At 40.1% G+C, this 27,794-nt stretch overlaps 1 protein-coding gene across 6 annotated transcripts in view; it reads right to left on the reverse strand.

Moving 5' to 3' along the window:
- TNFRSF19 (TNF receptor superfamily member 19) overlaps positions 1-27,794 on the reverse strand; it is a 116,381-nt gene that overhangs the window by 78,954 nt on the left and 9,633 nt on the right. For 3 of the 6 annotated variants that reach the window (XM_034758748.1, XM_034758750.1, XM_034758749.1), the window contains 2 exons: positions 16,637-16,739; positions 14,559-14,669 (listed from right to left, as the gene is read on the reverse strand). The exons of 2 other annotated variants lie outside the window; for them this stretch is intronic. In XM_034758748.1, the coding sequence (XP_034614639.1) occupies positions 14,559-14,669; positions 16,637-16,705 (180 nt within the window). In that variant the 5' untranslated portion in view covers positions 16,706-16,739. The remainder of the gene's footprint in view (positions 1-14,558; positions 14,670-16,636; positions 16,740-27,794) is intronic. One more of the 6 variants, XM_034758751.1, reaches the window with a different exon arrangement.

The raw sequence follows: 27,794 nt of genomic DNA on the forward strand, positions 1-27,794 counted from the left end.
AAGACTGCGAAGAGTTACAAAGTGACTTCACAAAACTGGGTGACTGGGCAACAAAATTGCAGATGAAATTCAATGCTGATAAATGCAAAGTAATGCACATTGGAAAACATAATCCCAATTATACATATCAAATGATGGGGTCTAAATTAGCTGTTTACACCTCAAGAAAGATCTTGGAGTCATTGTGGATAGTTCTCTGAAAACATCCACTCAATGTGCAGTAGCGGAAAAAAAAGCGAATATAATGTTGCGAATCATTAAGAAAGGGATAGACAATAAGACAGAAAATATATTGCCTCTAGATAAATCCACGGTACACCCACATTTTGAATACTGGGTGCAGATCCGGTCGCCCCATCTCAAAAAAGTACAGAAAGGGGCAAAAAAATGATTAGAGGTATGGAACTGTTTCCACATGAGGAGAGATTAATAAGACTGGGACTTGGAACAGAGATGACTAAGGGGGGATATGATAAAGGTCTATAAAATCATGACTGGTGTGGAGAAAGTAAATAAGGAAGTGTTATTTACTCCTTCTCGTAACACAAGATCTAGGGGTAACCAAATGAAATTAATAGGCAGTAGGTTTAAAACAAACAAAAGGAAGCATTTCTTCAGACAACATGTGGAATTCTTTGACTGAGGATGTTGTGAAGGCCAAGACTATAACAGGGTTAAAAAAAGAACTAGATACGTTCCTGGAGGATAGATCCATCAATGGCTATTAGCCAGAATGGGCAGGGATGGTGTCCCAAGTCTCAGTTTGCCAGAAGCTGGGAATGGGCGACAGGATGGATCACTTGATGGTTACCTATTCTGTACAGTGTTCCTGAAAATGCATGCATCATGCACCTTCCCGCACCACCCTGCATTGATGTCAGTGAAACGCCTGCGGTGATCCAAAAGTGCCTGCAATACCATCGAGAACTCCCCCTTTCTATGGATGTATTCTGTCGCAAAATGGTCCGGGGTCAAAATTTGAATATGCATTCCATCTATCGCCCCTCTGCAGTTAGGGAATTCCATTGCCACAAAGTCATCCAGCATTTCATGGATATTTTTGAGAATCACAGTCCTTCATAGCTGAATGCAATTAATGGCCCTGCACACCTGCGTTAACACAGCCCTAACGGTCAATTTCCCAACTCCAAACTGATTCGCAACTGGCCTGTAGCAGTCTGCAGTCGCTAGCTTCCACACAGCGATCGCCTTGCAATTCTCCACTGAGAGGGCAAGCTCTCATTTTGGTGCCCTTGCACTGCAGTGCTGGGGCAAGCTCTGTACACACTTCCCGGAAGGTGGCTTTCCGCATCCAAAAGTTCTGCAGTCACTGCTCATCATCCCAGACCTACATAACAATGAGATTCCACCATTCAGTACTTGTTTCCCGAGCTCAAAAGCTACGGTCCACCATGTGCAGTTGCTCCGTGAATGCTGAAAGTAATCTGGTGTTGTATCTTTTCATGGCACACAGCAAGACAGGCAACTCTGATTCTTGTTCATATTGGAAGCATGACCATCCGCGATGTGTTCATAACAGTTACCACAACAATAGAAAGAAGTGTGGGATCCATTCTTTCAGGCAGAGAGGCAGGCGTATAGTAAACTGGGGCTGTTAAAAATGCAGTGAAACGCAATCAGAAGCCCCTGGAATGATGGGACAGAAAAAAATGCATTATGGGATATTGAGCCCGCACCCATGATGCATTGTGAGCCATTCCACCTTCCCACTATTCCTAGCTGAAGAAGGTGGCAAATAGCACAGTGGGATAGCTACCCACAGTGCACTGCTCTCTCTGTCAATGCTAGAGTGCCAACTGTGGACACGCTCTGTCAACAGAAGGAGAGTTGTGTGAATATGCACAAGCAATGTAATTATACCGGTTTCTGATCATCGACGTGACTTGCATTGACGAAACTCTGTAGTGTAGACAAGGCCTGGGTCTCCTCAACTCCTTCTTCCCTAACACCTCCCACCACCACCCTGAATGCTACTGAGCATCTCCTAAGATCTGTAGGAAGGAAGCCTTGCTCCTGCAAGCCTCAGAAGCTCTGCAATGGGGATAAGGGGTTGGAGAACAGAGTATTTGCAGGGAGAGGCATTTCCCCTTTTTGTGACCCTCCTGAGGTACATGGGGGAGGAGGGGAGAAGACTCACTGGCCCCTCCTTGTGACTCTTAAAGCACTTGTCTAGATTCCCAACCACACACAAGCCTTAAGAATGCTCATCAGGGCTACTCCTAACTCTTCACAATGTTTAGTAGTCGTCTTATTCCCTGACAAGTCTCATTTAGCTCTTCTGGGTCCTGACAAAACCTAGTTTGACCCATCGGGAACCCTCCAACAACTCCCATAAGATATTAGGGCTGGGGACTTAGGATGCCATGAAAGAGTCTATATGACATTTGTAACTAACATTCTTAAAATATAATGCGCACATTCAAGAACACGTATCCACAAACTTAGATTCATCTTAGTAAAGCTTCCCTCTGTGTAGACCTGTAAAATAGCAACAGGGGAAAGATGTTTTGAGAACTATGCATATATTACTAAAGCCACACAAGTGGGAAAGAGGATATGGTGAAAAGAAAATGATAGTGCAATTCTAAGAAGGAAACAGATCGAAACACTCCTCTAGACCTACATACAGACTGATTTCCTGGCCTGCAATACATCCTTCTCCATCTCTGCAGAAGCCACTAAAACAGAAAAGAACTATACACAGTGATGATCTGCTTCACTACCCTGGAGTGCCTACAGCAGAACTCACCATTATGTGCTGCAATTATCTTAACTGAAATGATCACTTACATCCAGGAGAGCTTGACAGGATGTATGATACTGGATCCCATAAATAGATTGCTTTCGTTTAATGAATTCTGCCTGTTTATGTTATAGGAAACATTGGACATACTTAGAGAGACAACTGAAAATGAGGTCCCTGTCCTTCTTAGTTAGTAAAAGAGATCATTAACAAATCTTTTGGATGACATTGCTAATACTTCATTTGTAGATATAATTTTCCTTCCCACCTCAAAGCCTTACTATAGTTAGAACAACTGTGGAGAAACCTTGGCTAGATGCAACAGACATAGCCAACTACAACCCAATCTATCACCTGTTTCTGTGCAAGCTTCATATTAAGCTTGCACAAAGCTGCCTTCAAACATGTTTCCACAGCCACTATCATAGACCCCCTCTTAACCTGGTTTCAAGCCAAGATTCAGAATAGAAACAACATTGCCCTAAGATAATCATGCCCTAAAATAATTTATAGTGTTAAGGCAAACGTCCAGACCCCTGGACCTCTCTGCAATATTAGATATGGTTCTCCATAGGATGACATATCTTACCTGAGGGAGGAAGAGATCCAGGCAATGCTCATAAGTGTTCTGAATCCTTTCTCAAGTGCTGAGATAGCAGAATTGGGAATCAGCATCTATGCCGCCAGGCCCTTCACAGGGATTAACTCTTTCTCTGGTTCTATCCAATATGTACACGCAGCAGACTCAGATCCTGGGTTAACAGCACCTGTGACCACCACGTGTTTTCCTTAAGGGCAACCCATCTAGGTCTTAGATCTCCAGCCATCATCTTTCTAGGGACAGAAACCCATGATTCTCTCCCACTAGTACAGGATCTTAGCTGCATACCCCTGCAATTCACTGTGATCACCTCAGCAGGTCTGACTTCAGTTCAGCACCTGCAGTTCTCTTCTTCCGAGGGCAATTAACAGGTTAACCAGCAACCAAGTAGCTTCCACAAAACAAAGTACTATTTATTCAGAACAAATGCATTTAAGAGAAAACATAACTTAAAAAACAAACAAATAGCTTATATCACCAGGTTACCCATTGCTCACATGGAGACCCAGGTAGATAGGTTCTAAAATACTTCAAGACCTCTTGCAGGTCCTGGTTCTGTTGGTCAGAGTCTCATACCTGTCAGTTCTCAGATGGCATGAGTGACACTCTCCCCATGTTAGGGCTGCTATTTTATACAGTATCAAGTTCTTTGCCTTCTTAAATCTTTGAACCAAGTCAGTCCAATTTGTGAAGTTTCACCCCATGGGGAAACAGCACAAAACTCGTTACCCACATTGTTTCAGTATTGGAGATTTGCATGAATTCCACACCTCTCCCCCCTATCCCAATTGACTTTAGTTCTTGCAGGAAGCATACCTTATTTTAGCCATTTATCCAGGAACACAAACCAGCCCATAAAGATACATATAACATTTATAACATTGATACTATAGTCTTTTAATTGTCCATGATTCCATAGCATCACATCGGTCATAGCAGCCATTGGGAGAAATGGTAAACCTTCTCAGAATCAAGCATTAACAATATGTGGAAGACACACAACTGTCATTTGCAACCTACACTGAACGGTCACCAAGTTACCCTAATGTCTGGCTAGGATCAGCATCTGGATGAGAAAGGGCTGGCTAAAGTTGAATACCAGAAAGACAGAGGTGTTTGAAGGCAGAGGGAAACACCTTGAAAGAGCTGGCTTCCATAGATACAACCCAAAAATGTAAACTCACAGATTGTTGAGACAATCTGCAGTTTGGCAATTCTGTAGATTCCTCATTGATGCTGAGCCATTTTATAGCAGTATCCAAGAAAAATGCTTTCTATTGTTATCTCTAACTGGCTAAGAGACTGTCTCATAGTTGCTGTTGATCTGGCCATGACAAAACACATACTTTTGTATACTCTCAGGATTACAAGTTAGTTTATATGGGTTTGAAAAAACATCAAACTTGAAAAAACTGAAGATGATGCAGAATGCAGCAGCACACCTCATTAGTGACACAGATTACTGACAGCATATTACTCCATTACTCTGTTCTTTTCACTGACTCTCCATAGAACATTTTGTTAAATTTAAGTTCTCAATCCTTATTTTCAAAGCACTAAATGATCTGGGCCCAGCATACCTAAAAGACCACTTTATCCTTTGGAACCATGACTGTCCTCAACAGCCCCACTCCTTAGGAACAATGCAATTGTCCATAATAAAGAATGAAATGCATCTATGTGGGATTTTTGGAGGCCTGGCCCCAGACTACAGAACGTTCTCCTATGGAAACCAAGTATCACAAATCCCACAATACTCCAGCCCAAATGAAAGTACATTTTGACATTGTTTTACCTAAAAATAGAACATATAACATTTGCTTATTTGAAAAATAAAATGAGCATGTACACAAAATTATAGAACTTCACACAAAATTTTCCACTGGGAAATAGGAGGAAATGGAGTGGAACTACATTTGATAGATTTTAGTTTCCTTGTTTAACTTCCTAATTCTGGAAGGTGCTCAGATGTCATGGTGACAGTAGTGATCCAACTACCTGAATAAAACAGTATCTGAAACTTTTCAAACTATAATTTAACATTGCTAGATTTCAAGTCAGTGTTGTCTCTTTAATATCCTATTTGTTATATATAGCTATTATTTACGCAGGCAAGTTTTAATGCAGAAACTGATATTTTGAAGTCTTCATACTTTTTGAAGGTCTTATTAGCTCCTCTAGCATAACAACTCTAGATTTTTCCTAGTTTTTTTTAAACCTTTTAAAATAAGAAAGGACAATTAACACATAGATTTTGTTATTGCAACATTAAAATGTATTTCATTTTCAAAAATCAGTACATGTACAAATTAAAAGTCGATCACAAAGCATTATTTCTACAATGCAATTGCCAACTACAATACAGTGTACACTTTTTTTCTGAAACCTTAGACCTAAGGTTGGTCCTATAAGCTGATGCACTAGTGCTGAGTCCCACTGAAATCAATAGGACTCCACATGATTAGAAGAATCCATGTCAGTGTATTGACTTTGAGAACTGTTGTTTTGGATACTTGGGGTAACATTTTTATTCTTACATATGTGCACTAACTTCCTTGTCATAATGATCCAGTATATTTTACACTTTTTATACAAAACACTTTCTCTATAAGTAATTAATACTTTTGTCAGCATATATGCATGATATATTTTGGCAATATAGTTTTTCTCTCTGGAGACAGATAAAGTTCCCAATAGTAACTTATATAACGTGTCTCTGGGGATGTCTAAGAAATACAGCTCACTAAGTGCAATTTAATATATTTTTAAAATAACGAGTACATACAATTCATGTCTTTTTCATGTGACCTACCCTCAAACTCTTCTCAAAGCTTAACATATTTCAAGTATCACATGTATTTCTTAAAATTAAATAGTGTTATAACATTTTTATGTGAGACTATATTGTATATCGAATTTATAACTGCACAGTTTTCAAATTATCAATATATTTCTGACTTTACAAATATAAGTAAATTTACAAACCTTAGTTCTTCCATAAACTGACATAATGTGTTTATTTCCAGATGCTACTATTCAACAGTATTACATAGGAATATAGAATCACAGAATCATAGAAATATAGGACTGGAAGGGACCTTGATAAGCCAGCTAGTCCAATTCCCTACAATGAGGCAGGACTAATTATTACCCCTAGATCATCCCTGACAGGTGTTTGTCTATCATGTTCTTAAAAACCTCCAGTAAGGGAGATTCCACAACCACCCTAAATAATTTGTTTCAGTGCTTAACTGCTCTTACAGTTAGAAAGTTTTTCCTAAAGTCTAACCTAAATCTTCCTTGCTGCAATTTAAGCCTATTTACTGCTTTTTTTTTTTTTTTTACTTGTCCTGCCCTCAGTGGATAAGGAGAACAATTTATCACTTTCTTTTTTATAACCGTCTACATACTTAAAGACTGTTATCACTTTGCCCCTCAGTCTTCTCTTCTCCAGACTAAACAAACCCAATTTTTTCCAATCTTTCCTCAGTCATATTTTTGTTGCTCTTCTGTGGACTTTCTCCAATTTGTTGACATCTTTCTTGAAGTGTCCAGAATTTGACATAGTACTCCAGTTGAGGCCTTATGAGTGCAGAGCAGAGTGGTAGAATTACTTCTCATGTCTTGCTTACAATACTCCTGCTAATACATCTCAAAATGACGACTTTTTTTTCCATCAGTATTACTTTGTTGACTCATATTTAGATTTTGATCCACTATAACCCCCAGATCTTTTCTGCAGTACTCCTTCCTAGGCAGTAATTTCTCATTTTGTATTTGTGCAATGGTTATTCCTTCCTAAGTGTTGAACTTTGCATTTGTCCTTACTGAATTTCATCCTATTCATTTCAGGCCATTCCTCCAGTTTGTCAAGACCATTTTGAATTCTAATCCTGTTCTCCAAAGCAGTTACAACCACTCCTAGCTTGGTATCGTCCGCAAACTTTATAAAAGTGTCCTCTCTCTGTCATTATACAAATAATTTATTAAGACACTGAACAGAGCCAGACTCCAGACAGATCCCTGTGGGACCCCACTTGACATGCCATTCCAGCTTGACCATTGATAACTACTCTCTGAGTACTGTCTTCCAACCAGTTGTGCACCAACCTTATAGTAAGTTTGCCTAGGCTAAATTTCCCTAGTTTGCTTAGGGGTAGATCAAGTAAGACAGTGTCAAAGGCCTTACTAAAGTCGAAATATAACACATCTACTGCTTCCCCCCTCCAAAAGGCTTCTTACCCTGTCAAAGGAGGATAGTAGATTGATTTGACATGATTTGTTCTTGACAAATCCATGTTGACTATTACTTATCACCTTATTATTTTTAGGTTCTTACAAGCTGATTGCTTCATTATTTGCTCCCATTATCTTTCTGGGTATCAAAGTTAAGATGACTTGTCTACAATTTCCTGGGTTGTCCTTAATCCATTTTTTATGGATAAGTACTATATTTGCCCTTTTCCATTCCTCTGGGATCTTTCCAGTCTTCCATGAGATATCAAAGATAACTGCTAATGGCTCAGAGAGCTCTTCAGTTCCACGAGTGTTCTAGGAGGTATTTAGGCAGGGCCTGCCAACTTGAAGACATTTAAAGGGTATGTCTATACTGGCAGAGTTACATTGCCGGCAGTTACATCACTGCTCAGAGAGTGCTGAAGGGAAACCGCTGTTGTGTGTTCACACTGTCAGCTGTCTGCACAATAACATATTCACACTTGCGGCACTTGCATTGGTATTTGGAGCAATGCACTCAGGGCAGCTATCCCACAGAGCATCTCTTCCTCTTCTGCTGCTAAGAGTTGTGGGAAGGCGGAGTGGGTCATGGGGCATCCCGTGATGCATTGCTTCACATCCCAGCAATCCTTGTGCTTCCATCCACATTTGGTGCCATCTTTCAATGGTTTGTGTACTGCACGCTCTGCCTCTTCGGTCTGCAGGAATGGATCCCGCACTTTTGACCAATATGCTGCTCGCTCTCACTAACACGTCATGAGTGGCAGTGGAGTTATTTCTTAAAATACAAAGGCAAGAGAAGTTCGACATTGATCTCGCCACGCATAGAAGCTATGACACGAGATTGCTTGTGGCTTTCACGGAGGTGCTGACCACAGAGGAATGCTACTTTGGGGCCTGGGAAACAAGCACTGAGTGGTGGGATCACATCATCATGCATGCCTGGAATGACGAGCAGTGGCTGCAGAACTTTCGGATGAGGAAAGCCACATTCATGGGACTGTGTGATGAGCTCGCCCCAGCCCTGCGGTGCAAGGACACGAGAATGAGAGCTGCCCTGTCACTGGAGAATCGCGTGGCGATTGCACTTTGGAAGCTGGCTACTCCAGACTGCTACCAATCGGTTGCTAACCAGTTCGGAGTGGGAAAGTTGACCATTGGACTCATGTTGATGGAAGTGTGCAGGGCCATTGATCGCATCCTGCTCTGAAAGACTGTGACTGTGAGCAACGTGCGTGACATTGTGGATGGCTTTGCACAAATGGGCTTCCCTAACTGCAGAGGGGCGATAGATGGCACGCATATTTCAATTCTGGCACCAGACCACCTGGTCACCAAGTACATTAATCGGAAGGGGTATTTCTCTATGGTTCTCCTGTTGCTTGTGGATCACTGTGGGCATTTCACAGACATTAATGCAGGCTGGTCCGTAAAGGTGCGTGACGCATTCATCTTTCGGAACACTGCCCTGTTCAGGAAGCTGCAAGCAGTGACTTTCTTCCCAGACCAGAAGATCACCGTAGGGGAAATCAAAATGCCCACTGTGATCCTGGGAGACCCTGCCTACCCCTTAATGCCGTGGCTTATGAAGCCATACATGGGGAAGTTTGACAGCAGCAAGGAGCTGTTCAACAACAGGCTGAGCAAGTGCAGAATGACTATTGAGTGTGCTTTTGGCTGTTTAAAGGCTCGCTGGCGCTGCCTATATGGGAGGCTGGACCTGGCCGATGACAATATTCCTATGCTTATAGCCGCATGATGTACGGCTCCATAATATTTGTGAAGGGAAGGATGAAAGGTCCACTCAGGGCTGGACCGCTGAGGCTCAGTGCCTGGAGGTGAATTTGAACAACCAGAGACCAGGCCTAGAGTGGCACAGCGCAGGGCCATAAGGATCAGGGAGGTCTTGAGGCAGCAATTTGAAGCTGAAAACCACTAATATTTGTTTCTATGCTCAGGAGTACAGTGCTTGTAATGTTAGGAGGTGATTGTGATTACTGCAGCCCTGTGAAGGTTTAAGAAAATTGCCTATTACTTTGCAGGGCTCTGTTTGCTTTCAATTAATGGAATAAAGATTGCTTTCAAACCAAAACAATTCTTTTATTAAAAAATAACAACCGGAGGAGGGACACAAACAAAAAATCACATCAGCATTGTGGGAGATGGGGGAAGGGAGGGTACCAGTAGGAGGTGGGTCCTGGGACAGTAAAAGATTTGTCAAGTATCAGAGGGGTAGCCGTGTTAGTCTGAATCTGTAAAAATCAACAGAGGGTCCTGTGGCACCTTTGAGACTAACAGAAGTATTGGGAGCATAAGCTTTCGTGGGTAAGAACCTCACTTCTTCAGATGCAAGTAATGGAAATCTCCAGAGGCAGGTATAAATCAGTATGGAGATAACGAGGTTAGTTCAATCAGGGAGGGTGAGGTGCTCTGCTAGCAGTTGAGGTGTGAACACCAAGGGAGGAGAAACTGCTTCTGTAGTTGGATAGCCATTCACAGTCTTTGTTTAATCCTGATCTGATGGTGTCAAATTTGCAAATACCTGCCTCTGGAGATTTCCATTACTTGCATCTGAAGAAGTGAGGTTCTTACCCACGAAAGCTTACGCTCCCAATACTTCTGTTAGTCTCAAAGGTGCCACAGGACCCTCTGTTGCTTTTTAAAAGATTTGTGTACGTCCAGGTATCATATGCAACCTTGTCCTTTGGAGTACAGTGCAGCGGGTACTGTACTTCATCAGAGCTAAACTGCAGAGGGATGGGTGTTGAGTGCAGTGAGTACTGGGAGTCCACAGGGCTAGACTGTGACGGACAGGAGGGGAACAGAATGAAGCTAGGAGGTTGATAAGAGTGTGTTGGTAGTGTCTGGAGGGCGCATGGGAAAGAGTTTTTCGACAGCAACTGCAGGGGAGCGTGGGCGTGGAGCTGCTCGGTTTGCAGTGTTAGTAGCACTTGGCGCTCCATAACATTTAAGAGCCACTCCACGGCTTCATTCTTGCACACTGCATTCTCCTTTCGGTCCCTCTTCTTGCTGTCCCACCACTCCCTCAATTCTTGGTTTTCGGCTGCGGAGTGCATCATGACATCACGCAGAAAGTCCTCTTTAGTTCTTCGTGGCCACTTTCTAATTCTGTGCAGGTCGTAACTGTGAAGCCAAAATGCAACATTTTACAGAAGCAGTATTGTTTGCAACACAGAGACCACTCGTTCAGTGATTTAAAACACAGGAACTATTCACATACCTGTCACTAACTAGCTTACCCCAGGCAAGCACACATGAGCAACAAGACCCTCAAAATGATGAGTAACTGCAGGGGCAATCAGTGTTCCCGTACCGTACTGTATGCATGGCTCTTGGGGAGAGCCCACATTATAGGTGAGAGGCCTTATAATCATTACTGTCCCCACATTTTCCACAGGCTGTGTTAATTGTAGAAGATATCTCATTGCTGAGGGTGAGCAAGGAATCAGGGAAGGGTCTTCTCCAAGACTGTGGCTTCTGCCCTGGCCCTTATGCAGCTCACCTGTGTGCAGCAATGGTCCCCCCCGAGTGATGGCACAGTGGCGTGGGAAAGTTACCCTTAATGGGGTAAGAAACAAAGCAGCTTGGTCAAAGAACCTGCGGCAGCAGATTGCCCAGTATCTCCATGAGAGTTTTGAGGAGATCTCTGAGGCAGATTCCTATGAAGTGAGGGAGTCAATCAACACCCTGTTCCATCACTCAGACTAGATATGTAGTGGTACGCGCATCATACAGACACAAGCCTGCTTTCTGCAACCCTCCTGTCCACAACAACTTGATTCAGCAATTCCCAAAATCAAAACCACTTACCAGGGGCCTCCTCTCCTTTTTGCTCTTCGCCAAGCTCCAACAGCTGTGACTGGCTAGCCTCCTCTGGGGTAGAGAAGAGCTCCTGGCTACATGCAAGTCTGACCTCTGAATCGTCCTCTGCCTATAGGTCCCCCTCCCCCTCCTCATCCAAGATTTCCTCTTCTTGGCTCGGTCCACTCTTGACTGGCATGTGAGCCACCGAAGTGTCCACAGTGGCTTTCGCAGTGGAGGTGGGGTTGCCACCGAGTATCGAATCCAGCTCTTTGTAGAATCGGCAGCTCATGGGCGCAGCTCTGGAGTGGCTGTTTGCCTCCTGCACCTTGTGGTGGGCGTTCTGCAGTTCCTTCAATTTGACCCTGCACTGCAGTGTGTCCCAGTCATGATCCCTTTCTGTCATGCATCATGAAATCTGTCCGTAGGTATCATAATTCCTATGACTGGAGCACAGCTGGGACTGGACAGCCTCCTCTCCCAAATGCTGATGAGATCCAGCAGCTCAGCATTGCTCCAAGCGGGGGATCGTCTGGTGCGTGCAGCAGGCATGATCACCTGGAAAGATGCGCTGAGAACAGTGCACACGTCACCAAGCAAACAGGAAGGGGACTGTCAAAATTCCCTAGGAATTTAAGGAGTGGGGCTTACAGTTGGTCACCTGAGGACAGGGCAGTAGAGTTCAAACCGATGACCAGAGAGGCAAGAACAGGTATTGTGGGACACCTCCCGGAGGCCAATCGTAGTGCTGTAATCGACCAGGGTGTCTACACTGGCCCTGTGGCGCTGTAGCCCCGGCACAGAAAGCTGTATGCCTCTCATCGGGGTGGTATTTTTACAGTGCTGCAACTGCGCAGTTTCTGCGCACTAGTGGCTTGGCAGTGTGTACATCTCGGGAGTTACATAGCAGAAAGCTGCTTTACTGCGCAAGAACTTGCTAGTGTAAACAAAGCCTAACTTGTCTAAGTAATTCTTAACTTATAGTGAACATCAGTGTAAACAGGGTAGAATGTTAGTTGTAAGATCACTGCTAACCTTTTTGGTGAAAACTAAAACAAAAGAGGCATTTGGCACAGGCCACTGCTGCATTTTCTATTGCTGTCTTCCCATCCTCATTGATTAATGGGCCTACTCTATTCTTTGTCTATCTCTTGCTTCTAATGTATTTGTATAATTTAGTTACAATTAAATGTATTGATGAAGCTTACTGATACAGTTAGTGAATGGTTAATGTCATAATGCATATGTACAAACAGACAGTTACAGTAACTTGTTCATCACTAAACTAATTGCCTCTCCTGAGCATTTGGAACTACTTGAAAGAATATATAACAAAACCATACAGGTTGATCTATTTACTGTCATAAGCCAGGGCCATCCTATTTTTGTTTATAGTTTTCTTTGTTAAACCTACATTAGATTGTACACTCATTACAGCAGGAATTTGTCTTTTTTATTTGCCTTTTAAGCGGCAAGTACACCTATTGCACTATATAAAATAGAGTAGTAATGGTCACATTAATAATGAATTTGTTTTAAAAATGTATAATATAATGTATAAAGTGTCAGATTTGTGCATAGCTCTGTAAAAAAAAAAATCACAGAAGATGACGTAACATGCTGCAAAGAGATCATAATCTGAGACCAATCCTGCAAACATTTTCTCACACAAAGTCCTATTCAAGTCAACTACTTCAATAAGACTACTCACATGAGTACGGATTTGCAAGACCATGCACTAAAGCACACTGCCTCATGTGCTATACACACACACACACACACACACACACACAGGGGAATTCTTATTACAGTTGCTAGAACAGAGCTGAAAGAGGCTCCACATGGCCCCTGCTCCAAGATAAATCCTGGGAGATGGGGAATGCTGGCTAATCAGCACCCCTCCCCCCAGCTGGCCAATTGATGCCAGAGACTCCCGGGGAAGGTGGGGGAGGAGCTGCATGATGTCCCTCAGCAAGTCTCTCCCTCCCTCGTTGCTGGGACTGTTCTCTTTCACCACTGGCCCCATCAAGTTCCTCCACCCCTTGAGGCAGGTGGCTGGATATTGCAGCTGAATGCACTGGAAAATAGAAGCATTGAGGCAGCACTGCTGGAGGAACTGAGGCAGCACTGCTGGGGTTACTCAAAGCATAGTGACACTGGGACTCAGGGACTGTGCAGGTCTCATGGATAGTGCTCTAAATCAGTAAGTCAATTGCAAATTAAGATCCTGATACACCAGTACGCACTACTTGCTTTGTGTTATCAAGAAAAGCAGCTATAAATATGGTTTAACCAACTAGTGGAACCTGGCTGCTTTATCTTGTTTTTATGTACTGGTGAATTCATCCTTAAAAGTTAAATTTTTAAAACATGCTTTAAGATTTGTAATATATATCATATCTTCAAATCCATTGGAAATATCACACGGTAGCATTCTCTTTAAACAAGAAACCCAGTGTTTGTATTCAATTTTTAAAAACTAAGGAAATTCCCAGAGAAAAAGGATGTTAAAAATGGAGTTAGGTTGATAGTATTTATCAGTAATTTACAAGTAAAAAAATATTAGAGAGATATTGTAACTATCCCACAATCAAGCATTATAAACTCAGGAAACCCAGACACCAGGTTACACTTGAAAAAAATCCAAATGTGTTGAGATAAGAAATGCACAGGTAAGCAGGGCTTTGGAGCTGTGCTCCGGCTCCACTCCAGCTCCAGGCAAAAACCTGCAGCTCCACTGCTCCGGAGCTGCTCCGCGCTCCAGCTCCGGGCTCCGCTCCAAAGCCCTGCAGGTAAGGCACCCAAACGCTCTTATGCTGTAGTGCAATGAGGGAGAAAAAAATTCTGATGTCTTTAAAAATCAGTTTAGTGTTTATGGTTCCTGATTAAATTGCCTTAATCATTGCTGTTTGGGTACTGCATGGTATCACTATTTTCTGAACCATATAGGCTTGGGTTACGTATAGGAACTAAAAGTTACATACTTTTAAAAAAGGATATATGTGGACAACAAGCTGAACCCATAAAAATTCTTTCATGCATAAACTGATATTGATTATTTTAACCATACATGTAACCATATTTGTGGGGAAAAAAATCAAGAAAGGGTCACATGACAGTATATTCCATACATACCTTTGACAGCTCCATTCCAGGTCCACACTGTTTGCAGAGGATACAGTTTCCAGCATGGTCCCTGAACTCTTGCTCTCTACAATCTCCCGTCTCACAAATTACTTTACTCAACTTAAAAAAAAACAAATAGTTAAAAGAAAATAGCAATAATGCTTTACAGTTAATCTGGACATCTACATCTAGGCCAAATAATAGATTTTAAACACTATACAATCTTATAAAATTAATTAAAATAGAATGTAATAATTATATCTACTTTAACCCAACACAAATCTTATTACTTAATACTACTTACAAATTATATTAAAATAATAATTTATTATTTTAAATTCACTTTGAAAAAAGGTCTTTTCTGTAAACAAGATGGTTCAGTTAATGCCATCTCCCTGGAAATATCTTTCTAGAATATGGCCAAAATTTTCAAATATGGGTATGTAACGTTGGGCTCCTGAATTCATACTGCCTAAATAATATGCCTAAATAAGTGGTCTGATTTTCAAAAGTGCTCAACACCCAGCAGCTCCCACTGACTTCAGTAGGACTTGTGGGGGACTGGTACTTTTGAGAAAAAAAGAGTCAGGCAACTTGTTTAGGTGTTTAAATATGGTTTTAGATCCTAACTTCAGGCACCCATTTTTGAAAATGTTGGCCTATATTTTTATACCTCTAATTTGTTCTAAATTGCAAGAGTGGGCTTCAGTTATTTAAACCATCTGTGTATCTGGGTTTTGTAATCTGGGAAAAAGAATAGAATCTGTATATTTAAGTATACATTTTTAAAGAGATTTTCAATGGCACCCAGAGTTTAGGATGAACACTTCAAAAAGTTTTTTTTTTAAATTTGCACCAATAGTCACACAATTATTTTCTTGCTTAATACATTAAATACACATAGAGATGCAATTTCTACCTTCCATGCTTTCTGAGTACAGCTTCTGACCAAGCTAGAAACTACGCCTTTGATGCTGCAATCTGTACCACAAGCAGAAATACCAATACAGAGTCTCAGTAAAATCAGTGGGACCCTGCAGAGATGCAAGGGTCCCCATGAGCAAATCCTACTGCAGCATCAAACTCAGTACATTTACCATTCTGTCTCAAGTGCACACACTTTTTTGATAAAATGACTAAGGCCCAGTTAATCACTTTTATCAAAAGCACATTCTGGAAGATGATTTTGTTGTCAGTCTAGTTCCAAGTAGAAGGGCATCCACATCACATCACAGTTGCCACTAAGTTATCACCCTGTTTGGTAGTTTCAGTAGTAAGGCCAAAGCATGAATCTGCTATGGATACTGAACTACCTTCATTCCTACAGATTGTCTCTCTGGGTCAGAGTTCAGGCACACTGATATGGCAGTGGAAGCTTGCATTGTTGCCAATTGTGCTGTTGCTGTTTTCTACATAAATAGAGTACTTGACTCCTATGCCTTAAATCTGGCACCTTGCACTGAGAGATGATCAATGATGTACTTACACGTAACCCTGGGGATCTTGCTCCAACTTCAGAAGTCAATAGACTGACATGTTGCACAAGCACTAAATTCATATATGTTTTATTCTGCCCAACCAAACCATCCTTCATGTGGGCATATTCAAAGAGAGGTGGATTTTTGAGGGGCAGAAGAGTGGGATGGAAAGATGTGTCACATGTAATTTGAATAGAGTAACTTTTAAACTGGAAGAATGTATAACTAATTGTCAAGTATCAGGGGGTAGCCGTGTTAGTCTGTATCTACAAAAACAACAAGGAGTCTGGTGGCACCTTAAAGACTAACAGATTTATTTGGGCATAAGCTTTCGTGAGTAAAAACCTCACATCTCTATGCATCCGAAGAAGTGAGGTTTTTACTCACGAAAGCTTATGCCCAAATAAATCTGTTAGTCTTTAAGGTGCCACCAGACTCCTTGTTGTTTTTAACTAATTGTCATTGACTTAAACTGATATTCTCAAAACACTGCATTCTATATATTAATAGTTGTATTAAATATATATAAAATTACTCCACCTCACTAGTTTATGCAATTATTTTCCAACATTCATGATGAAGAAAAGGAAGTTCTCATTATTTACTTACCAAATACACTAATAATAGTATAAGCATCTTCACTATTTTATCTTGTCTTTGTAATCCTTCACTGCCCATATCTTAGAGTTAAACCTCTCTCCCTTATGAAGAACTAAATCAAAAGAAAAAAGGAAAGTCTTTAAAATCCCCAAGTTGGACAACGAGTTTACTTTGAATGTACTATTTATGTAAAATTCAGCATTATATTATACTTCGGTGTTCTGAAATAGATATTTGTCAACATTGCTCAAACGTTTCAGATAAATAATTCCTAAAACCCAAATAATGACTACCTAATTTACAAATTGTGGTTTGTTTGTGCGTTTGTTTTTAAAACAAGTGGATATATAGACAAAAGGCAATATATCATTTCAAGTTCTATGCAAATGTTTCCATTCACTTCAATAAATACTCAGAACATGCACAGAAAAATACGATCTTGCTGTTCAACTGCGACTGGAGAACATCAAGACTCATTGACAGAACTGTTTTCCAATCCATGAAGTTGACTTGAACTCTGCTACATACCTGGAAGGTGCCAAGTAAATATAGGAAAATAGACATATAAACCAGTCTATTGATTCGGGGGCCTGTTCCAAAATCTATTGAAGTCAAAGGAATTCGTTCAGTGGACTGCATCACATTCTAAGCAAATATTCTATGAAATTCAGAATAAATGATCAATTTGGTCACATCAGATACATTTCAGTATACCACCATCTCAGAAAATGGATTAAAAAAAGGAACAAGGAAAGAAAAGTATTAAAAGCCTTGCTGAATATGTTTTTGGGAGGAGTAGAAAGCTGGGAGAGAGGGGAGAAGTAGGAAAGGGGCACAGCTGGTTCTAGGGTTTGGATTTAAGCTTTCTAGAAGCTGAGAAGAAAACAAGTTCATGATTTGCACATCCACAAACACAAAAGTTTTTAGCGAAAAGACAACCTGGAACTAATTTTTCATTTCTGAATTTGGCAGCGAAATAGAAATATAACCTGAGTTTGCTGTGCAAAAATCTATATTGCCGCACACAAAAATGCAGAGTATAAGCCCATTGTATATAATTCGTTATTCTGTAAATACAAATGAGCAAGAATTCAATACTAATTTGCCTTTCTTACTCTAGCACACTGTAACATTATTCCTTATCTGAAATGGAAATTAATAGAAAGCTTTAAAAAAAATCAAAGTTAAACTAAATTATGTTTAAAAAGCAAAATTAATGTGATTCAGTGAGGTTTTGCATTTAGGAGTAGAAATGACTGACAAATGAGAGGAGGGAGGACAAAATACAGATGAAGGGGTTCTGAAAATCAGGAATAGTTGCAAAGTATGTGTTACAATACTAAACTGTCAATTAAAACAACTTTTGTTTTTGGGGAAACAGTTTAATCACAGAAGTGTAATAAAGCATCGGAAAAAAATATGTATGTATATTAAAAGTTACTTGCATACCAATGTTAGGAGTCTGGGTAACAAGAATTGGAAATTCTCATGGAAGAGAAGAAATTTGATATATTTGGTATTACTGCAACCTGGCAGGATGATTTGCATGACTGGAATATTAAAAATCACTACGTATAACCTGTTCAGGAAGGATATAGTGGGTAAAAGAGGTGTATGTGAGGGGGGACTTTACTTTAAAGACACCATTACCTGTTTTAGAGTTATTGATAACTCAGAATCACAAGATCTTGAATACATGTGTATCAATATGCTAACTAACAAAGCCCAAGAGGGAGTACTGGTGGGGTTCTGTTATAGACTACTACATTCAACCAGAAAATAGGATGAGATACTCCTGAAGCACCTGTCTGTAGTATGTGGAAACTAATACTGTGTTATGATGGACTTCAATATAGGAGACAGAAGCTGAACGTCTCATGTAGCCAGTAGTAAAATATCATTCAAGTTTCTGAACATTATAGATTTTAATTTTCTAACACAAGACATATTACACCCAACATGAGGTAACTACTGTGAACCTCATTATGACTGACAAAGATGAACTAATCACTGAACTAGAAGTTGGTGGTTGCCTAGGGATCAAGGATCATTCTCTGATTACTCTCAATACAGGCAAACAGAGGACTGGCCCAGTATAAATACCTGGTGCTTCAAAAGGGCTGATTTTCCCAAACCAATGAAAATTATGAGCAAAATTCATTGGAAGGAAAAATGTACATATAAAAAAAATGAATGAAAATTGGAAGTTTTTAAAGAAGAAGTTTATTAAATGGCCAAAAAGCCATGATTCCGCAATCAAGACAATATTGGCTAAAAGTCTAAACTGGTTCCAAAGTAAAGTGAAAGCTGTGTAGGGTTGCCAACCCTCCAGGATTGTTCTGGAGTCTCCAGGAATTAAAGATTAATGTTTCATTAAAGATTATGTTGCATATGAATCCTCCAGGAAAACATCCAAGCAAAATTGGCCACCCTAGATGTGACAGATATGGCAATTTCCTCCAATATCCTTGAAAAACTTTACTGAATTAAGTTTAAGTAACTTTGGAGTCCATTGCATTAAAGGCAAAAGTTATGTATTATTGTGGGCTGGGATTGTATGCAACCTCATTAGGTGGGCAGATGTAATGATGTGAGCCCTGAGAAGTGTTATGAACTTTAAAGGATTACACTGAATAATGTACCAGACGAGAATTGACTTTTGGGACCATGTCAAGTGGTTTGCCTGGAGAATCTCTAAGGGCAGGTGAAAGCAAATTCCCCACCTTCAGTTATACACAACACAGTCTTTTGAAGCTATGTTCTGAGGAGAGGACCATTATCTGCTGATTACTTGTTTCTGGAGTCTCAAGATCAAAGGCCCAAGCTTTATAAAGGAAAGAGTAACCTATTCATGGGTGTGCTATTTCTGAGCTAAAGCTGTTATCAACTGGTAACCACAGGAAAACCCATTGGTGGGGTTTGAAGGACTGACTCCTACAAGAGCCCCTGTTGAAGTTGGCAGGAAATCTCTAGTAAGCTTATTAGCATGCCTGTAGGTTCTTTGATTAAAAGCATTACAGAGAAAACATTAAAAACAGCTTAGGAATAAGTGTGCTTGCTTATAAAGAGCTGTGTGGTAACTTGTTAATGCAATTACAGCTGTGCATACCCTTTAGAGAGAATGCAAAACACAGATGCTGGCCTGTTTACGTAGTCTAGTTTGCCAGGAATATTACAGTACAAGCAAGGAACTGTGCAGCCTAAAAACACTCCATCAGGAGAGAGAGTGACATGGGTTTCCCCCCCAAGAGAGGTGACAGCTGAGGAGCCCCAAGCCAAGAGTAGGTGCCCTCAAGGGAGTAGGGAGGGGAAATAAAGGTGCACTTGCCCTGAACTGTAACAAACGTATCAACTACAAGAGTAATGTGTAACAAATGCAAAAAGGGGGTGTCGTAACTATAAAGGGAAGGGTAACAGCCCTCCTGTGTACCATACTATAATCCCTCCTGGCCAGAGACACCAAAATCCTTTTATCTGTAAAGGGTTAAGAAGCTCAGGTAACCTGGCTGACACCTGACCCAAAGGACCAATAAGGGGACAAGATACTTTCAAATCTTGGTGGGGGGAAGGCTTTTGTTTGTGCTCCTTGTTTTTGGTCGTTGTTTGCTCTTGGACTGAGAGGGACCAGACCTCAATCCATGCTCTCCAAATCTTTCTGAACAAGTCTCTCATATTTCAAACTTGTAAGTAAACAGCCAGGCAAGGAATGTTAGTTTTATCTTTGTTTTCTCAACTTGTAAATGTATCTTTTACTAGGGTGTTTACCTCTGTTTGCTGTAACTTTGAACCTAAGGCTAGAGGGTGTTCCTCTGGGCCCTTTAAGTTTGATTACCCTGTAAAGTTATTTTCCATCCTGATTTTACAGAGATGATTTTTACCTTTTTCTTTAATTAAAAGCCTTCTTTTTAAGAACCTGATTGATTTTTCCTTGTTTTTAGATCCGAGGGGTTTGGATCTATATTCACCAGGGAATTGGTGAAGAGTCTCTCAAGACTACCCAGGGAAGGGAATTAGCACATTGGGAGTGGTGGCAGCGGACCAGATCTAAGCTGGTAATTAAGCTTAGAAGTTTTCATGCAGGCCCCCACATCTGTACCCTAAAGTTCAGAGTGGGGAAGGAGCCTTGACAGGGGAAAATAGATAGCAATCAATATAAATTAGAAATTATGAAATGTCGAAAATTGATATGGGAAGCTAAAGCCATCAGGGAAAAAACATGGCTGGTAGGACTAAGGACAATAAGGAGTTTTCTTTAAGTATAGTAAGAACAAAAGAAATCCTAACAACGATATAGGACAATTACTAGTCGGAGATGGTAAAACTGTTAATAGTGATGCAGAAATAGCAAAAGTGTTCAATAAATATTTCGGTTCCATATTTGGAAAGAAGCAGAATGATATAAGGACACCATATTAGGATGACAAAAGATATGAGGATTACAGTTCATTAGTAACTGAGGAGGATGTTTACATCTATGAGGAATAAACATTTTTAAATCAGCAGGCTTGGATAACTTGAACCCAAGAGTTCTAAAAGAGTTGGTGAAGAAATCTCTAGCTGACAATGTTATTTATTAAAAAATCTTGAAATACCAGGGAAATTCCAGAAGACTGGAAGAGTGCTAATTTTGTGCCAATATTCAAAATGCGTAAGGATTCGACCCAAATAACTAAAGGCTGGTTATCCTGTCAATTCCAGGCAAAAAAAATTGAAAAGCTGATACAAGAATCAATTTATAAAGCATTAAAGGAGAGGAATATAATTAATGCCAGTCAACTTGGTATTATGGAAAATAGGACTTGTCAAACAAACCTTTTTAAATCTTTGATGAGATCACAGGTATGGTTGATAAACTAACTGTAAGAAATATACTTAGATATTTAACTTAGTACCACACATTTTGATTTAAAAAAAAAGCAGGAATTTATAATAAGAATAGAGCAGAGTACATAAAAAAATCAGATTTTTTATTTTATTCAAATTATCTAAAGTTTTCCTTTTTTAAAGTAAACCTGCTTAAAATGATATCTGAATTTAATACAAAATATGTTAAGGCCTAAACTTGTTATAATCTCTTAAAACATATAATCTCAAATAACAAATAAATACGCTGAATCCATGAGTCTCTATCAAAAACTTTGAGTTAAATGCTGCTTTTCTATATAAAGAAAGAATCAGGTGAAAAACATCTAACTTTTGAGGTCAAGTTTTAGAAATATGGCACACTAGGTTGTGTACTGTGTTAAGGACTTGTTTGGTTTAATAAAAATACATTTTATATGCTGTTGTGTGTGTTTAAATTCCAGTTACCATCCTAATAGAGCTTGACATAAATCATGAGCAAAAAGTTAATTATCTAGGATATAACCAATATATATATTTCACCATTTTCTAACATAGTATGATGTCCAATTAATAAGAATCTGAAAATATTAAGCTATATAATTGCTTAAATAAATGTATATAGTTATAGTGTACCCTCCTAGGTAACAAAATAAAGGCAGTACAAATGAGAAAGTTTATTTAAATTGAGGCTTTCCACTTGCTGATTTAAATCTCCTTGATTTAAATCAATCCACCCTGGAATAGAGCACATGTTAAATCATTAAGAACTGGCTAACAGATCTCAGAAAGTAGTTGTCAATAGGGAATCATTATTGAATGGTGGTGTTTCTAGTGAGATGCCTCAAGAATCAGTACTAAGCCAAACCCTATTAAACATTTTCATCAATGATCAGGAAATAAATATAAAATTACTGTTTATAAAATTTGCAGATGATACAAAGATTGGGATAGTGGTAAATAATGATAACAGGGCAGTTACATGGCGTGATCTCGATCATTTGGTAACATGGGCCTATTCAAACAAAATTCATTTTAATACAGCCAAATGCAAAGTTACACAATTAGGAACAAGCAATGCAGGCCATATCTACAGAATGGGGGACTGTAGCCAGGAAATCAACAACTCTGAAAAGGATTTAGAGGTCACAACAGATAAGTAACTCAACATGAGCTCCCAGTGGAATGCTGTGGCAAAAAGGACAAATGTGATCCTTGGATGTATAACCAGAGAAGTAACAAGTAGGAGTAAAGGAGGTAATTTTACCTCTGTATACGACACTGGTGAGATCGATACTGGAAATCTGCATACAGTTTGAGTGTCCACATTTTAAAAAGGATATTGAAAAATTGGAATGAGTATAGAAAAGAGCCACAACATGCCTTACAGTGAGAGACTTAGAGTGTTAAATCTGTTTCATTCATAAAAAAGATGATCGAGAGGTGACTTGGGTACAAGTACCTTCACAGGGGGAAAATACCTGAATACTAAAGGGCTCTTTAATCTATAGTTGACATAGGAAGAATCAATGGCTGGCCAGACAAATTCAAATTAGACACACATTTATAAGTTTCAAATCAAGACTGGATGCCTTTTTGGAAGATATGCTTTAGCCAAATATGTTATTTGGCTCAATATAGGGATAACCGGGTGAAATTTAAGTGACCTGTGATACATAGGTCAGACTAGATCAGTGGTCTCCAAACTTTTTTGATCGTGCACCCCATCAGTAAAAAATTTTTGAGCACGCACCAAGCAAAAAACAAAACAAAACCCGGACTCCCACCCGAAACTGCATAAGTAAAAACAAAACAAAACAAAAAAAGAGCGCTCCTCCTGCCGCGTACCCCCAAGGTTCCTCTTGTGCACCCCCTGGGGTGCATGCACCCCCACTTTGGAGACCACTGGACTAGATGATCTAATGGTCCCTTCTGGCTTTAAATGCCATGAATGTGGATTTTTTTATTATATAGGTAATTTTAAAAAAATTAAGGAAACAATAGTATATGAACTTTAAGATGGCTATTGTACTCTTTGAAATAAACAACATGGATAAAATCCTGGCCCCTTTGAAGTCAATGGCAAAATTCTTATTGGCTTCAATATAGGCAGAATTTAACTCTACTCCATTTTCCGGTATCAAAAATTCATATTCTCACGGAAGAAAATAAAATAAATTATTCATTTTCTTTAATGCTATAAAGGCAGGAAAGCATTAAGTCAGGAAATTAAGAATAATTTGAAGTAAGCATAAAACTGAAAATTGATAGCTTTTAAATTGCTTTGATTTGTCTGTTCAATTACTGTTTGATTAGTAAATTATGTGCACTTATACCATTTAGTCTATTCCACAGTAATACATTTTATTTGACAAGGGGTAAACAAAACATAATATAAATATAATTAGGAATCTATAACACACTAAATAGTGATCTCCATAATCACAACACTATCACACAGTTCAAATATGGGATTTTTCATTTACATTTAAAAAAAATTAAAAACAGCAATTCTGTTTTGAGAAAATGAGTACTTTTGTCTATTTTATTTCATTGTGAAAACAGATCTGTGAAATGTCAAAACAGAAGTTTAAGAAGGTAAAATTGTTGTTTTGATAACTATTTTCACACTTCTATATAAAATGACCTATATAAGTGATCTTGCTAAAGTGTACTAAAAATTACCCAAAATCTGAAGCTGTGGCATAATCTAAACAGTCTGGATAGTTTTTCAGAGCAAGTCACTTAAATTCTTCTTAAGTTATGGAAAAATAAAGAACAGCTTGATTTATTAGCTACCAGATGTAGCACTTGCTATAGGTAATAGTTTTACTGCAATAAAACTATATTAACTTTGTGAAATCAAGCCCCATTCATACTATAAATTTTTTCCAATATGCAATAACCTGAAACTTTAATAGTGTTAAAATCAATTGGCAAACATGTAATTTATTAAAACTAGTGCTGAAACAAAGCCAGTGATATATATACATTTTGACTATTATAATGTTATACTGTAATCACAAGTGGAATAAAAACAAATGTCAAAAGATGGCAAAGACTGATCATCAGTACAGAAAATTCTATTCTAAAGACTGACAGTAACCTTTCCTTTCTGATACATTCCTATATCTTAGCTTTTCGAGTCACACTGTGTTCCTTGTAAAATTATCCTATTACAGCATATTGTTTGTAGATTTTTAGAACCTAAGAAGCATACAGAGGTGCACACTGTATTAAACTGACACATTTTTGTTGGCTTAAGTGTAGAAATGTTTCTCTTATTGCAACTGTGAAATATTTTCTATTGAAAAAAATCTACCAGCTTTATAACTCTGTTGCCAAAACCAACACCTTCAAACATCAGGAGTTCCAATATGTTACAACTCAGAATCGAGTTCCAAAAACCAAGTGTTTTTGAACTGGCATCTAACTATCAGACTTTCACAACTCATCTACATGTTTTGCTGTACCATATGTTGACTGTTCAGTCTGTAAATAATGTTACCAATCTCCCAGTTTTTCTCAGCTTTAAAAATGATAAATTATCAAAAGGATATCTGGGTTTAAGCTCTAAATAAATATCATAACTTGCAAAGGAAACTTGTGAACATCTGGTTCTTAAACTTAAGGGACACTCATTCAGGCTTAATAGGTGCAAAAGGTATTCAAATCCTTTCAGCAGAGACGTATGACTGTGGTTTTATATCATGCAATTATTTAAGTTATTGTCCCAATTCCACTAAAACAAAATCCCAGAAGAGATATCAGCTACTATATGTAAGAAGCAGAATGATCAGTGTACAACACAAGACTTCTGAACCAAGAGTAGAGAGTAAAAAAAATTCACTCCTCATCTTGAAATGTAGATAAAAATAATCCGAGTGGTTGAGGTACACTAATAACTGACTCACCTGAAAGCAAGTCTTCAAAGAGACATAACTGTGCCAGCTGCATGTTTCCTGTTTCTGTCTCAAACTTAAAAGTGCTGCTTAAAAAGTAGACATTACAGTGCTTAATAATAGGTTGCCATTGGGCAAATTTGTTCTCTCTTGGTATCAACTTGGCATTACGTTGATGTCAGCTGGACACTAGCCAATTATTCTGTGTATTCAAAGTAACAAGTAGCTAATGGATGTTTCTCCAAGTATTGAGTGAGTGCCCTCAGATATTAGTTCAACAGATTTAGAGATTTTCCCACCTCCCACAGACACCACTACTACTTAGAAATCTACCCAATTGAGTTTTTTTATTTATGAAAATAAGGACATTTGAAATTGATGGCGCATGTTACTGATGTCAAAAAGTAATTTCATGTACAGATGCAGTGATATATTAACCCAAACTATATTAGGAAATGTGAACAAAGGTCATACATTCCTCTCAATTTGTAGAACTCCCCCCATATATATTAAATATTAATGAACACAGTTTTATGGCCATTTGTATATGCACATGCCTCCTCATATGTGGTGAGTGTGAGATCATAAAATAAATTAAAGAGCCGTGCATGATAAATTTATCATGCACATTAGACCAGGGATCAGCAACCTTTGGCATGCGGCCCGCCAGGCCGGTTTGTTTACCTGCCACATCCGCAGGTTCGGCCGATCGCGGCTCCCACTGGCCGCGGTTCGCCATTCCAGGCCAATGGGGGCTGCAGGAAGCGGCACGGGCCGAGGGATGTGCTGGCCGCCACTTCCCACCACCCCAATTGGAATTGCAGCCAGTGGGAGCCACGATCAGCCAACCTGTGGACAAGCGCATGCCAAAGGTTGCCGATCCTTGCATTAGACTGTCTCGCCTGCCCTCTGTTCAATAATCCCTTGTCTTTCAGAATTTATTTTCACATTCGGCTCTTAATCTTTCACAGAAATATCTCTTCCTTCTCCTCCTAAATGTAAAATTTACCAGGAAAGACATATCAGCCTGAGACTCAGGATTGGCAATATTAAGTTCTGACCCAGTAACAGGTTTTCCATAAGTGTCATGATTTTTAAGCTGCTACTTCATGGCTTGGGATGCCTGGCAAAGGGGATTTTATATCACAGGAATGGGAAGAGTCCCAACTTCCCAGTGGGCTCATCATTCGCAGATTTGCCAAATGTCACACACTCCACTTGACACTCATACATGCAAGCTATTCCTCATGCATTCCCATGGCCCAGAGTGAATGTCATGCATTCTGCTGCTGGGCTCTGGGCAAGAAGTTTGGGCTGCAGTTTATCCTGCCTGCCACCACAGACCACTATAACACCTGCTCAGCAGGCAGCTTCTCTGTCTCCGCTTCTGACTGCTCTCTACTCTCTATGCCAGTTCTCGGCCACAGAGCGTGAAGAAGGTTGCATTAGCAGAATCAGTGCCTTACAGACAGGAAAGGTGAGCAAGGGGAAGGGGGCCAGGATCAAAGGGAGAAGCAGGACCTGTTGTGGGGACAAGGGCTAATGGACAAAAGATAGGGACACAAACTAATAGGAGGGAAGGGACTAATGGAGCTTGCACCACCGTATAATCCCTCCCTCTCTTTGTTTCCTTCCACACAGCAACATCACTTCCCCCCAGAAACCCCTGGTTACCTCTAGCTCCCCACAAGCCTTCCCTCACTTATTATGATGTGATACTCCTGGGGGAGTTCTGCATCACTGTGTGTGCGCAGAATTAATGTCCCTGCAGATTTCTTTGCTTCCCCGCAGAAAAATGACTTCTGATGGGGAAACATAAGGAAGCCACAAGAGCGGTAGCGGTAAGATAGTGGCAGCGCAGGCAGGTTGGTTCCGGCAACCGAAGCAGCCAGTAGAAATGTAAAACCCCGCTGGTAGGCTGGTAGGGGAGGATGGGCAGTTGTGCATGTGAGAAAGAGAGATTCCGTCTGTCTCATTCGCGATTGCGTCACACTCATCGTGGAAGGGTCGGGCTTCAGTGTGTTTCTGAGCAGGTAGGAATGGGACAAATTCTATCTCCTCAGGCAGAGCAGAATGTATGTTCCTGGGGGAATTCTGTGCCACTGGGCAATTCAGAATTTTACAGAAATTGTTGTGCATGCAGAATTTCCTTTCCCTCACAGTAAAAAGCTGCAGTGCTGCTAGGTGCCACTAGACCTGGTAGAGCCCAGCTTGCACATAGAAGACACTGCTTGGGGGAGAGAGAGGGAGCTAGATGGTTCCTGGCAGCTGCAGTTCCCAGCATGCCCTGAGGGAAGGAGAGGGCGGCGAAGGAAACTCCATGCAAGCCTGGTACTGAGCATCACGCTGTTTCTCCCTCTGGATTCCTGAGCTCTGGGAGGGGGGCAGGTGTCTGGGCTGGGGGGCCATGGCTGGGGGGGGGG

This window comes from Trachemys scripta, chromosome 1 (genome assembly GCF_013100865.1).
Source record: "Trachemys scripta elegans isolate TJP31775 chromosome 1, CAS_Tse_1.0, whole genome shotgun sequence".
Classification (NCBI taxonomy): Eukaryota; Metazoa; Chordata; order Testudines; family Emydidae; genus Trachemys; species Trachemys scripta.